Source organism: Carlito syrichta, unplaced genomic scaffold, assembly GCF_000164805.1.
Source record: "Carlito syrichta isolate Samal-C Ts95f unplaced genomic scaffold, Tarsius_syrichta-2.0.1 Scaffold130404, whole genome shotgun sequence".
NCBI classification, from domain to species: domain Eukaryota; kingdom Metazoa; phylum Chordata; class Mammalia; order Primates; family Tarsiidae; genus Carlito; species Carlito syrichta.
The window spans coordinates 29,476-40,427 of record NW_007074500.1 but is presented as its reverse complement, the minus strand read 5'-3'; the positions used below and the strand labels follow the sequence as shown (position 1 = coordinate 40,427).

General features: G+C 56.6%; 2 protein-coding genes across 2 annotated transcripts in view; both read right to left on the bottom strand.

Annotated features, from left to right (window-relative positions):
• Positions 1–4,328: 4,328 nt before the first annotated feature.
• Positions 4,329–7,780, bottom strand: ZGLP1 (zinc finger, GATA-like protein 1). Its single transcript, XM_021708005.1, has 5 exons — positions 7,647–7,780; positions 6,144–6,536; positions 5,150–5,256; positions 4,706–4,799; positions 4,329–4,530 (listed from the first exon to the last, which is right to left on the bottom strand). Exons 1-5 carry the CDS (start codon positions 7,778–7,780, stop codon positions 4,329–4,331), a joined length of 930 nt encoding a protein of 309 aa, XP_021563680.1.
• Positions 7,781–8,122: 342 nt separating this feature from the next.
• The window catches only part of FDX1L (ferredoxin 1 like), a 7,931-nt gene continuing 5,101 nt past the window's right edge, over positions 8,123–10,952 (bottom strand). The window contains exons 4-5 of the mRNA XM_008048989.1: positions 8,632–8,719; positions 8,123–8,530 (exon numbers count right to left, since the gene is read on the bottom strand). Of these exons, the coding sequence (XP_008047180.1) occupies positions 8,374–8,530; positions 8,632–8,719 (245 nt within the window). The 3' untranslated portion in view covers positions 8,123–8,373. The remainder of the gene's footprint in view (positions 8,531–8,631; positions 8,720–10,952) is intronic.

Sequence of the window (10,952 nt, the reverse complement as noted above, 5' to 3'; positions counted from 1 at the left end):
CAGCAGGTCGAGGCTGCGGTGGCCAGAAGTGGCCACTGCACTCCAGTCTGGGCAACAGAGTGAGACTTCAACTCAAAAAATAAAATTAAATAAATAAATAAATAAAGGGTGCAACCCTGTCCTTCCCTCAAAGCCTCCTCCATCCTGTGTCCACCCACAGCGCCTCAGTTTACCCCCAACCTGCCTCAGTCCGTCGTGATTCAGAACAGACACACAGGGTATCAGCTGCAACCCCCCCCACACAGCACCCATCGCCTCACCCCCAACAGCAGAAGGCAGAACAGCTGGGCTCCCCCCAGCCTCCTCCCTCCCCCTCCTCCCTAGAGGCAGGAACACAGAGCCCTTGAGAAGGAAGCGCTGAGCCCCAAGCCGATTTTTAACGAGCATAGATGAGATGACAGAAATGGCAGGAGTGCTGGCGGTTGGGGGCTGGCTGCCAGGTACAAAAGGCATCAGGCACGGGTGAGGTGCAGCCTCCACTGCCCACCTGTCACCTCATCTTTTCTGCCTGTCCCTGCCCCCCTTAATGGTCCTTCTCCCCTCCCACTGGCCTTTTTTGGGGATTTTTTTCTTTTTCATTTCATTTATTTATTTTGAGTTGGAGTCTCACTCTGTCACCCAGGCTGGAGTGCAGTGGCACACTCATGGCCACCACAGACTCAACCTGCTGGGTTCAGGTGATCCTTCCACCTCAGCCTTCCAAGTAGTTGGAACTACAGGCACATGCCACCACACCCAGCTAATTTTTGATTTACTGTAGTAACGAGGTCTTGCCAAGTTACCCAGGCTTTTCTTGAACCCGTGGGCTCAGGCAATCCTCTCACTTCCACCTTCCAAAGTGCCGGGATTACAGGCTTGAGCCACTCCGCCTGGCCTCTTTTATTTTTTTGAGCCAGAGTCTCGCTGTGTTACCCAGGCTTAAGTGCAGGTGTACAGTCACAGCTCACTGCAACTGCAGCCTCCACCTCCTGGGCCCAGGTGATCCTCCCTCCTCGGCCTCCCGAGTAGCTGGTACTACAGGTGCACACCAGCTAATTTTTTTATTTTTCTGTAGCTTGAGGTCTTGCTACGTAGCTCTGGCTGGTTTCAAGCTCCTGGGCTCAAACGATCCTCTGGCCTCAGCTTCCCGCATAGCTGGTGTGCACAACCACCTCAGCCTCCCAAAGTGCTGGGATTACAGGTGTGAAGCCCCGTGTCCAGCCTTGAGGTTTCCTGAAACCCACAGATTCCCACCTGCCATAGGGCCTTTGCTCTTGGGGTTCCTTCTGCCTGGAGTGTGGCCTCCAACTGTCCCAGAGGTAGCATCTTGTCCTCACATCTCCATGCAAATGTCACCTGGCAGTCATGCTCTCCTTCAGTCCCACAGTTAGGGGCCCCCAGCCCACTCGCTTTTCTCCTCTCATACTTGATTTTGATTTTCCTCTGTAGTCCAGATCACAACCTAACATCCTATCAGACTCTTCACTGAATTTTTTTTTTTTTTTGAGTTGGAGTCTCACTCTGTCGCCCAGACTGGAGCGCAGTGGCCGCTGCCGGCCACCTCAGCCTCGACCTGCTGGGCTCTGGCCATCCTTCCAGTAGCCGGAACTACAGGTGCACGCAACCACGCCCGGCTGATTTTTTGACTTATTGTAGAGATGAGGTCTTGCTGCCCAGGCGGGTCTTGAACCCGTGGGCTCAGGCAACCCACTCCTCAGCCTCCCAAAGGCGTGGGATGACAGGCTGAGCCACCGAGCCCGGCTTCACTGAAAATTTTTTGACTGTCTCCCTAGGACACCGGCCCTTCCAGAGCAGAGATCTTTGTTCTATTTACCACTGAGTGTCACTGGGGTCTGGCACACATAGTTGCCCAGCAAATATTGAATAAATGGGTAAAAACAGCCGTGAGCCGAGTGCGGTGGCTCATGCCTATACTCCCAGATGAGATGGGAGTATCATTTGAGGCCGGAAGTCTGAGACCAGCCTGGGTAACATAACAAGACCCCATCTCTAGAAAAAAATAAAAAAAATAGCCAGGCTCATCCCAGCTACTTGGGAGGCTGAGGAAAGAGGATCGCTTGAGCCCAGGGGGTAGAGGCTGCTGTGAGAAATGTCTGTGCCCCTGCACCCCAGCACCCCAGCCTGGGTGACAGATTCTGTCTCTAAGAAAAAAATAAGTAGAATCAAAATAGCAAGCAATGAGTTTGCAGACACAGCCCGAAAACTTCACGCATTCAGTGTGTACCCCCAAGGTCTTCTCTATGCTGGGCACTGGGGAGGGCTGCCATGGGCGAGGATGCTGACGTGGTGACCGCAGGTCCAAGTCGTCATGGTCCAGTGGGGGACATGGATGTGACTAACATAACCACAAGTCAGATAAAGGAGTGAAGATTCTGGTAGGTTCTAAGGGGGGACCAGTAAGGAGGCTGACATGGGGAGGGGGTGAGTGGAAATGTTTATTTTTATTATTATTTTTTGAGTTGGAGTCTCATTCTGTCGCCCAGGCTGCAGTGCAGTAGCACGCTCACAGCCACCGCAGCCTCAACCTGCTGGGTTCAAGCAATCTTCCTGCCTCAGCCTTCCAAGTAGCTGGAACTACAGGCGTGCGTCACCACACCCAGCTATTTTTTTTAAACTGTAGAGATGAGGTCTTGCCAAGTTGCCCAGGCTGGTCTCGAACCCGTGGACTTAGGCAACCCTCTCACCTCGGCCTCCCAAAGTGCTGGGATTATGGGTGTGAGCCACCATGCCCGGCCAGCGGGATGCTTAATTTATTTTGTAGAAACAGAGTTTCACTTTGTTGCCCAGACTGGCCTGGAACTCCTGGCCACAAGCAATCCTCCTGCCTCAGCCGCCCAAAGTGCTGGGACCACAAGTGTGTGCCACCCCACCTAGCTAATTTTTCACTTTTTTGTAGAGAAGGGGATCTTGCTATATTGCCCAAGCTGACCTTGAACTCCTAGGCTCAAGTGACCCTCCTGCCTCAGCCTCCCAAAGTGCTGGGAATACAGGCATGCGCCACTGTGCCCAGCCTTAGGGGTGTTAATTTTAGAATGTGTGGTCAGGCTAGGCATGGTGACTTAGGTCTGTTATCCCAGCACTTTGGGAGGTCAAGGCAAGAGGATTACTTGAGTCCAGGGGTTTGAGACCCGCCTGGATAACATGGCAAGACCTTGTTTCTACAATAAATCAGAAAATTAGCCAGGCATGGTGGCACGCACCTGTAGTTAGTTACAGCTACTTGGAAAGTTGAGATGGAAGGATTGTCTGAGCCCAGCAGGTCGAGGCTGCGGTAGCCCTGAGTGTGCCACTGCACTCCAGCCTGAGCAACAGAATGAGACTCCATCTCAAAGAATGAAGAAGAAAAAAAAGAATGTGTGGTCAAGGATGGTTTCTCTGAAGAGGTGAAGTTGGGGCTGGACCTCCCCAAGTCATGAGAAGATGGCAGTCACGGGGAGAAGTGGAGGAAGGGTGGGACCGAATGATTTAGCTATCTGAGGGCTGAAGATGGCAGGCCTCTCCCCTCAAGGCCACCGGGAGGCAAGGAGGGTGGCGCAGGGGCATGCGGCTTTGTGGCCCCCTGAAGCCCTAGTTGCCTCCCACCCATCCCTGACATCCCTTCCCCCTCCCTCCCAGTGAGCGCTTGTGGCCTGTGTATCCTGCCTGTACAGGGCCTGCTTCTGGCTTCTAGCTGGGGGGCACCCTCTGGCCGGGTTCAGGGAATCTTGAATGGGGCCAGGGGACACAGTGGGCAGTGACAGTCTGCAGGCGGGCGTGGGGATGACACGAAGGGCCTGATGGCGTGTGTCTCTGTTGCCACTGTGTCATTTACACCCGTCTGTCTTGGGTGTGGTCTGCGCATCTGTGTCTCAGGTGGGTGTCAGCACATGCGTGTCTGTCGATGTGTTTGTCTGAGAAGCATGTCTGTCTTCCACACGCGTCCATCTTGTGTGTCTTTCTGTGTGTGCTGACTACCTCTGTGGGTGGAGACTGTTTCCCTGCGCAGGACGACATGGTGAATGTGCCTGTCTCCCCGCCTGCATACATGACCGTGGTGTGCGTGCGTGTGTGTGTGTAAGCATGCACCCCTCACAATCCCAGTGAGGAAACATCTGCCCCACCTTCCCAGGCTGGGAGGGGCACTCGAGGGGGCTCCCCAATTCACACTGCTCTGAGTATCTCTGCGCTTTATTGTTCCTGCAATTGACAGCATGTTAATGACTCCTACGTGGTTTTCTGAGGGGGCTCAGTAGAGCAGGGGCTGGTGATCTGGGCCTAAGGCCTGGTCCTTCCCTGGGATCCCTGAAAGGGGCGGGGCTGGGGAGGAGGCAGGCCGGCTGCTTCCCCGCCTAGGAGAGCTTCTGTCCATCCTCCCCCCGGTGAAACTGAGGCAGAACCGACTCGGCAGGAAGAAGAACAGCTAAACTTTCCGGAGCTGGGCTCTGGTGAGGGTCCAGGGACACTCCGCATCTGCCACAGAGCCTCTTGGGCTGGACACTTTTTCTGGGCACTAGCCAGCAGCCGGAGCAGCGGGTGCCATATTTCTTGTATCTGGGGCGAGGGGGGAACAAGAAACTGCCATTCAGAATGCAGCAGGGGCCCCAAACCACCATGAGGAAACTACCTTCCCCAAGAGAAAAGTGTTTTGTTTTTCCCATGCACCATGCTGGTGAAGCATGCCCTCACGTGGGGACCCCCACCCCAATTCCCTCCTTCATTCGAGGACCTGATCCCACAGGCGTTGCAGAGAGGGGTCCCATCTTCAGCATCTCTCCAGAGTGGGGTCCTCTGGGTCCTGCAGGAGGCACAGCGCCGGGCCCCTAAGGATCCAGGGCAAAGGTCAGAGGCTGAGTGTGTGAGCCCAGGAGGCCTGTGTGGGGTGCAACAGTTTGTGGGGGGCTCTGTGAAGCCTCCACCTGGCTCTGGGCCAGCCCTGGGTGTTGCCAGAGCTCAGGCACTGGAAGCCAGGAAGGCAGACAGATGGCAGAGCCCGGCAGAGGAGGAAGCCGGGGGTGGGGGTGACTCAGCCTGAGAGGAGGGGGGCGCTGGGACTCCTCCCGGACGGTCTAAATGGGGAAGCGGGATAGGGAAGGGGGGCAGGGAGAAAGACAGGGAAGACAGGAAATTGGCCTCCCAAAATATTATTAGCTCTCAAGTCTTCAGGACTCACCAAGGGCCTCACTGCCTCCCACGTGGGCCTCGCTGCCTCCAGGGTGGGCCTCAGGGCCCCCAGCAGGGCCCGCAGGGGGTCCCGGAGAGTGGCCACTGCAGGCCAGGCTGGTGGGTAGGTAAGGCGTCAGCATTGGGGGGCTGTATCTTGCCCCCGACAGCCCCCCAAAATGAAGACCGACTCTGAATATACCACACATCCTCCAGGGAGGCATCTGATGTCTGAAGGCCTGGCTTTGTCTCTCATTAGCCAGACTTCTCTTTTTTTTAGGGGGATGGAGTCTTGCTCCGTCACCCAAGCTAGAATGCAGTGGTGTGATCATAGCTCACTGCAGCCTTGACCTCCTGAGCTCGGCCTACTGAGTAGCTGGAACCACAGGAGCGTGTCACCACGTCTGTTTGTTTTTGTTTTTGTTTTTTTTGGTAGAAACAGGGTGTTGCTATGTTGCCCAGGCTGGTCTGGAACTTTTGGCCTCAGCCTCTCAAAGTGCTGGGATGACGGGCGTGAGCCACTGCACCCAGCCTCATTAGTAATTATAATAGTAATTAATCTTACTTGAAAAGGCAGGAAGCCTGGGCTAGCCGGCCTTGTTCAAATCTCAAATCCCTCAGGCCTTGGCTGTGTGACCCTGGTCAAGTGAGCTCCCTCTCTGTGCCTCAAAGTCTTCACCTGCAAAATGGGCTTTGAAGCCCATACGTGTCAAGTGCTGCCTGTAACCTCTCGCTGTCATTGTCATTACTGACGAAAGGCAGCAGCAGCAGGGCCAGGCCTGAGTCAGACAGAGACCGGGTCTCACCCTGGAGGTGGGAGTGACTGATTCAGGAGCATGGCAGGGCTGGTTCCAGCACCAGGCCGAGGCCCCATCACAGCCCGGGCCATCTGTAACATGCGGCCCAGGTGGAGTCCCAGGCAGATGTCTGGAAGTGCCCCTGTCCCCCACCACTGGGCTCTCGCTGTTCCTTTTCTACAGGGCGCCCACCCTGGCCACCCCTACCTGTATGTGGCGACCATCTGGAGGCTGGAGTCTGGCTTGATCTGAAACTGCAGAGTCACCCCCTTAAACCTGGGGTCCACTCTCTCGGCGCCCCGGCGGGGGTTTAGCTGCTTCCGAAGCCTTCTCTGGGGTGGGGCTGGGAGAGTCCCCCTGGGCTCCAGGCTGATCGGGGCCAGCATGTTCTTGGAATCCCTGTCCAGCGGCAGGGGGCCCTGAGTCCTCAGAGCCATTGACCCCTGGCAGAGCCCCAGGGCTTGGGTGTCCTGGGCAGGGGGCTGGGCCAGCCCCTCTGCCGTCTCTTGGAGGAAGCGCAGGGCAGCGACTGAGCCCTGGCACACAGGCCAGAGGGACCTAGGGAAAAGGGGCAGTGGGTCACTCCCTTTCCTGGGTACTCTGGGTCCAGCAGGCTTGCGTGCCCTCGGGCAGGTGACACGCCCACCTGGGGCTCAGAGTGAAGGTTTAAAAGTTACCAAGTTAATTGCAAACACAATGAGCCTACTGTGTGCACCCCCAATGCCATTCTCAGCCCTCTACATCGATTACCAGTTAATCCACCCGGCAGTTCACCCAGGGGAGCACTGCCCTGGTGACTGAGTCAGGAGTTCAAGTCTCCAGTTACTCTACGGAGAAACGGTTTGCTGATTTTGTTTGTTGGCTTTTGTTTATAGAGACAGGGTCTCGCTGTCTCAGTCTGGAGTGCAGTGGCCCGATCACAGCTCCCCTTGCCATGAACTGGGAGGGCCAGCTCTGTTCCCCATGTGCCTCATGGCTCCCTCCCGACCTGCACACCCACCGGATGCACCCTCCACGGTCCCTACTCAGCTTGCTGCTCCCAAGCTGAGTGCAGCCTTGACCGCCCAGGCTCAAGCGAGCCTCCCCCCTCAACCTCCTGAGTAGTTGGGGCCACAGGTGCACGCCACCCCACCCAGCTGGTTTGCTGTTAAGATTCTGTTATCATTATCTTTTATTTTTTTGAGTTGGAGTCTCACTCTGTCACCCAGACTGGAGTGCAGTGGCACGCTCCTGGCCACCGCAGGCTCGATATGCTGGGCTCCAGCAATCCTTCCGCCTCAGCCTTCCAAGTAGCCGGAACTACAGGCGCGGGCTACCACGCTCGGCTAGTTTTTTTCCTTTTTTTAATTGTAGAGATGAGGTCTCTCCAAGTTGCTCAGGTGGGTCTCGAACCCGCGGGCTCAGGCAATCCACTCGCCTTGGCCCCTAAAGTGCTGGGATTACAGGCTGAGCCACCGAGTCCGGCCATGTTATCATTATTATCGGGCTACCCTACATACCCCTGGACGACCCTAGGTGGTGCCTACATGGGAATCAGAGACATGGAATTGCGGGACCTCTGATCCCCAGATGACCCTAGTGTCCCTGAGGACCAGAACCTCCTCTTTGTAAGTAGCAGTAACTATCATCGCCACCCTGGACAGCCCCAGGAACTAGAGGTCGTGACCCTTGGTCAAGGCCGGTGCAGGGTCAGGGCCTGGCCTTACCGACCTCCTGCTGGGCCTGCGGCATCCAGGCGTCGCGGGCTCTTGCTGGGCGGGGCATCCCAGGGGCCGAGCCGGGTCCAGACAGCGCGGCGCCAGGAGTTCCGGTAGCATCGAGTCCGGGACCGGCGCTACCTCCATTGCGCCCCAGCACAGCTCCCCGGAACTCACGGGCCCCGCCGATGAGCCCCAGCTGGCGAGGGTGCAACGAGCTGCACCTGGGCGGGCAGCTGGCCTCCTGTCCTTGCTGGGCTCTTAGGTCACCTGCGCGCCCCTCCAGGCCGAGGCGGCCTACACGCTCCGAATCCCTCCGCAGCTGCGAGGGCGGGGCCTGGCCACTCTGGCCCTCACCCTCGAAGGCTGGGGGGTCCCAGGCCTCCGCCCCCTAGCGGCCCCGTCGCGGCTCGTGGGAGGGGAGCGCCCCAGCAGCTGCGGGTGTGGACCCGAACACCCGAGCGCCGTCCCCCAAGGACACTCGGCATGCGCGAGTGGAGACAGCTTTATTGCGGCTCCCACCCGAGCCCACCCCTACGCGGCCCCAGCCTCAGGGGCTTGGGGGGTCGCCCAAGCAGGGACCTGTTCCCCCAGAGCCTGGACGCCAGGCCTTTCCCAAGTGGGGGCTCTGTCCTGCGGGCTTCCGGCGTCTCTCGGCCTGCCCAGGCCCTGAGCAGGGCCCCGCTGTTCCTTCAGTCCTGGTCTTGGGGCCATGTGATCAGGCGGCCCAGCCGCCGGTGTCAGTGGGGCTTGGGGACGTGGCCATCCACATAGAAGTTCCTGGTGATCTTGGGCAGGGTGAACTCTGCTCCTTCCAGCTCCGGGGTCAGCACGATCTGGCAGCCCAGCCGTGAGTTCTCCTGGAGCAGGGGGGCCATGTCCAGCATGTCGTCCTCCCTGGGTGACAAGGGCAGTGTCGGCAGTGGCGCAGGTGGCCGAGGGGCGGGGCGGGCAGGCAGCAGGCCAAGGTGGGGAGGCGCAGAGGGGCTGCCACTCACCTCTCCTCGGGAGGTGGCAGCAGGTCCACGTGGTCCTGGCTCACATACACGTGGCAGGTGGAGCAAGCCAGGGAGGCTTCACAGGCCCCTGGGCAGAGGGAAGGGAGCAGGTGAGCGTGGTCAGGAGGGCCCCAGGCACGGACTGGGAGGGCCAGCTCTATTCCTCATGTGCCTCACTGCTCTCTCTCGACCTGCAAGCCCGTCAGGTGTCAGGTGCGCCCTCCATGGTCACTGCTCAGCTAGCTTCTCTCCAGCTGAGTACAAACCTCACACAGGGCCGGCCAGGGTGGCCCACTTGCCCAGAACGCCAAGCAGGTTGAAAACCCAGCTGCGTATACAGAACCATAAATGAACGTGGATTGGCTTCAATGTAGCTGAGAAGGGACAGGCCAGGCAGGTCCCTTATATCCTGTGAGCCCTTGCTGCGGCCCTGTCACTGTGCTGGACGAATGTGTCCCCACCGTCTGACTGTTCCTGGAGGGAGGACCTGGCTGACTCCGCACCCAGTTTGGTGAGGGAGTCAGGGAATTAGGGTTGACAGATACAGACCCTGACATTTTTTGCAGACCACTTGCCCCTGGACACACATGCTCCCAAATCCTCTGATCACTGAGACCCATGCTTGGAGGACAATGTCCCTCATGGCCTAGAACCTTCCAAAGGGTTTTCACACCCAGAAAAAAACTCAAACTCCTCCACTCGGTCTTTGAGATTCCCCTCCCCCTCATCCACTCCTAAGGCAACAAAAACACACCAAGCTCATCTCCGCACAGGCTTTTGCACTTGCTGTCCTTGGCCTAGAACGCTTTTCTTCCACTCTTAGTTTTGGCTTTTTTTTTTTGAGTCAGGGTCTTTTTTTTTGAGTTGGAGTCTCACTCAGTTGCCCAGACTGGAGTGCAGTAGCCGCTCCCGGCCACCGCAGCCTCGACCTGCTGGGCTCCGGCGATCCTTCCGCCTCAGCCTTCCAAGTAGCTGGAACTACAGGCAGACGCTACCATGCCCGGCTAGTTTTTTGATTTATTGTAGAGATGAGGTCTCGCCAAGTTGCCTAGGTGGGTCTAGAACCCGCAGGCTCAGGCAATCCACTCACCTCAGCCTCCCAAAGGCATGGGCCTACAGGCTGAACCACCGAGCCCGGCTTGAGTCAGGGTCTTACTATGTCACCCAGGCTCAAGAGCAGTGGCACAATCCTGGTTCACTGCAGCCTCAAGTTCCTGGGCTAAGATGATCCTTCTGTCTCAGCCTCCTGAGTAGCCAGGACTATAGGCATATGCCACCAGGCCTGGCTAATTTTTAAATTTTGTTGTAAATACAAGGTCTCATATGTTGCCCAGGCTGGTCATGAACTCCTGGCCTCAAGAGATCCTCCCTCCTCAGCCTCCCAAAGTGCTGGGTCATAGGCATGAGCCACCTCACCTGGCCTTGGCTTTTTTTTTTTTTTTTGAGATGGTGTCTCCCTCAAGCGATCCTTCCAGTCAGCCTCCAGAGTAGCTGGAACAACAGGTGCATGCTACTGTACCTGGCTCTCTTCACTCTTTCCATATCTTTAGGGACTCTACTTGATGGTCCCCTGACTCCCCACTTCCTGTTTCTTGTCCCTCTTCCATTACAAGTTTCCACATGGCATTCATCACATTCACAAGTAGACACCCCAACCTCTGGGTTCACCTGTTCTGTCAGCCTGCTCTCCTCTGCACTCACCCTAGCACATTATAGATGCTTGAGAAACATTTATCAGCAGAACACAGGAGGAAGCTCAACTCAGAATTCTCTTTTTTTTTTTTTGAGTTGGAGTTGTCTCATTCTGTCACCTAGGCTGAAGTGCAATGACCACCGCAATCTTGACCTGCTGGGCTCAGACAATCCTTCCTCCTCAGTCTTCCAAGTAGCTTGAACTACAGGCGAGTACCACCATGCCCAGCTATTTTTTTTTTTTTAATTGTAGAGACGATGTCTCGCCAAGTTGCCCAAGCTGGTCTTGAACCCCTGGGCTCAGGTAATTCTCTTGTCTCGGCCTCCCAAGGTGCTGGGATTACAGGCAAGAGCCACTGCACTTGGCTAGAATTCTCATTCTTCTTCTAGTCTTGTTGGACAATGAGGGTAGACCTGGTGGCACCTTCAACTGTCACTGCTAGGACTCTGTGACTAATCTGCCTACCTTCTACCTCCTGGGGAGAAACTGTCTGGGCTTCAAACTCCACACAGGCCCTGGGTGTCTCTTTCTCAGCCTGGTTACTCACCTCAATAGGAGCCTCATTCATGTCACATAACCACATGACAGGCACTAAGCACCACTGAACACTTTTTTTTTTTTTTTTTTT